The following is a 2,441-nucleotide window of genomic DNA, read 5'->3' on the forward strand; positions in this document are numbered from 1 at the left end:
AGTGCCCTGCTGCCAGGAGGGGTCTGCAGGGCAGAGCTGAGCCCCCAGCGGGTGGGATGGGCTGTGGGAGCAGGGAGAGGGAGGAGACCTGGGCACAGAGAAGCAGCTCCTGGCAGGGGCAGCTCCAGGCAGCAGAGAGCCACTCCACCGGGCTGCATCCCTCTCTGCTCGGCTGCACAGGGAAAGAGAAACCAGATGGGAGAAACCGACTTTGAAAATGGACACTTTAACACCCACAAAAGCCATTTTCATCTTCAAGTACATTGTCAGGGAGACCATTGTCCGAGAGGTGTAAGGACAGGACAGCTGGGTGGTGCCCAGCAGGTCACTGGTGTGCAGAGCAGCTCTCCTGACTCTGCACTGGGGCACAGAGAGCCCTTTTGTCCCTCAGGGCTCAGCAGTGTTCAGGCTAAAGGCAATGGGAAAGAGAAGGACTTCTGCCCCTGCAAAGAAAGTGCCCTCAGCAGCACAAACTTGATCTCACAAAAAGGAGCTGAATGAAATTATTCCAAAGGAAGAGAAGTCCTTTTGCGGAGATCTTTTTGGAAACAGAATGAGGTGGGGTCAAAGAAGTCTGCCTTAACTTGCCAAGGTCTTTCCCTCTTTCAACAGTCCCCCATGCCCAGAGCGGAACAAATGTCCAACGGCAGCTCCATCAGCCAGTTCCTCCTCCTGGCATTCGCAGACACACGGGAGCTGCAGCTCTTGCACTTTGGGCTCTTCCTGGGCATCTACCTGGCTGCCCTCCTGGCCAACGGCCTCATCATCACCACCATCGCCTGTGACCACCGCCTCCACACCCCCATGTACTTCTTCCTCCTCAACCTCGCCTTCCTCGACCTTGGCTTCATCTCCATCACTGTCCCCAAAGCCATGGTCAATTCCCTCTGGGACACCAGGACTATATCCTACACAGGATGTGCTGCCCAGCTTTTTCTGTTTGTCTTCTTCCTTGCCGCAGAGTGTGCCCTTCTCACTGTCATGTCCTATGACCGCTATGTTGCCATCTGCAAACCCCTGAACTACGGGACCCTGATGGGCAGCAGAGCTTGTGTCCACATGGCAGCAGCTGCCTGGGGCAGTGGGTTTCTCTATGCTCTGCTGCACACGGCCAGTACATTTTCCCTGCCCCTCTGCCGGGGCAATGCTGTGGACCAGTTCTTCTGTGAGATCCCCCAGATCCTCAAGCTCTCCTGCTCACACTCCTACCTGAGGGAACTTGGCCTTCTTATATTAAGTGCTTTGTTAGTTTTTGGATGTTTTATTTTCATCGTGCTGTCCTATGTGCAGATCTTCAGGGCCGTGCTGAGGACCCCCTCTCAGCCGGGACGGCACAAAGCCTTCTCCACGTGCCTCCCTCACCTGGCCGTGGTCTCCATCTTTATCAGCACTGGCATATTTTCTCACCTGAAGCCCCCCTCCGTCTCCTCCCCAGTTCTCGATCTGGTGGTGGCAGTGTTGTACTCAGTGGTTCCTCCAGCACTGAACCCCCTCATCTACAGCATGAGGAACCAGGAGCTCAAGGAGTCCATTAGGAAAGTCCTTTATTCGATGTTTGCCAATGTTGATAAATTTTCCATCACTGTCCACAAATGACATCTACGGTATCCCAGTGCAGGCCTGTACTCTGTTTATTGTTTTTTCTTTCTAGCATTTCCTGTAGTGTTGTTTATGGTTATTACGTTTTTAAATAATTGTTTGTATTTAGCTCACTCTCCTGAGACATGAACCCATCTCTCTCTATCGCCTGAAACCTGTATAAATGTTTTTCTAACACAATTTGAGAGCTGCCACTTCTGTAACATCTCTCTAATACTGTGACATCTTCCCTGTGCAGTTCCTCAAGTTTTGGCTGTTCTTCCAAAGCTGATATCAGGAACAGATGATATCGGCCCAGATGTTTCACCCCAAAAGGGCCCGAGTAAAAAGCTCGTTGTCATATTGGAAGGTGTTAGGGAAGAAGGGTTGGACTTAGGACTCATCTGTTGTTGCCTATTGACGGTGGAGATGGTGAATGGTCACTGAGATACTGTCACAGTGCACTGTCCCAGCGTGCGACAGGGCAGAGGACGTACTCCAGGAGAAGGACCTGGAGGTGCCTGGAGAGCCTGCGAGATAGGCACGGACTGTGTGCACCTGGGGTGGTCAGTGACTGGAGCCTCACAAAGCGAGCGATCGCCCAAAGTGGAGTCACCCAAAGGGAAAGCATTAAGTCCAGGTATCTGCAAGGAAACAAGATGGACACAGGCAACCCGACACAGACCAACTCCAAAGGGCACCAGCACCTTTACAGCGACCCACCAACAGCAGCACTTACACGACCATGAGCCACACAACTGGCCCCATCCTTTTCCCACTCTGTGGCTGATCTGATGTGAAGGTTGCATGAGTGGTCCGTACACTCCCGGCCCTGGGTCTCTCCATTGCCCCGTGTCCTCCTC

At 52.8% G+C, this 2,441-nt stretch overlaps 1 protein-coding gene across 1 annotated transcript; it reads left to right on the top strand.

Moving 5' to 3' along the window:
- The first annotated feature begins 636 nt into the window (after positions 1 to 636).
- LOC141737414 (olfactory receptor 14C36-like) lies at positions 637 to 1,596 on the top strand. The gene has a single exon (XM_074572106.1). The coding sequence runs from the start codon at positions 637 to 639 to the stop codon at positions 1,594 to 1,596; it is 960 nt and encodes a 319-aa protein (XP_074428207.1).
- Positions 1,597 to 2,441: the final 845 nt, after the last annotated feature.

This window comes from Larus michahellis, unplaced genomic scaffold (assembly GCF_964199755.1).
Source record: "Larus michahellis unplaced genomic scaffold, bLarMic1.1 SCAFFOLD_117, whole genome shotgun sequence".
NCBI lineage: Eukaryota > Metazoa > Chordata > Aves > Charadriiformes > Laridae > Larus > Larus michahellis.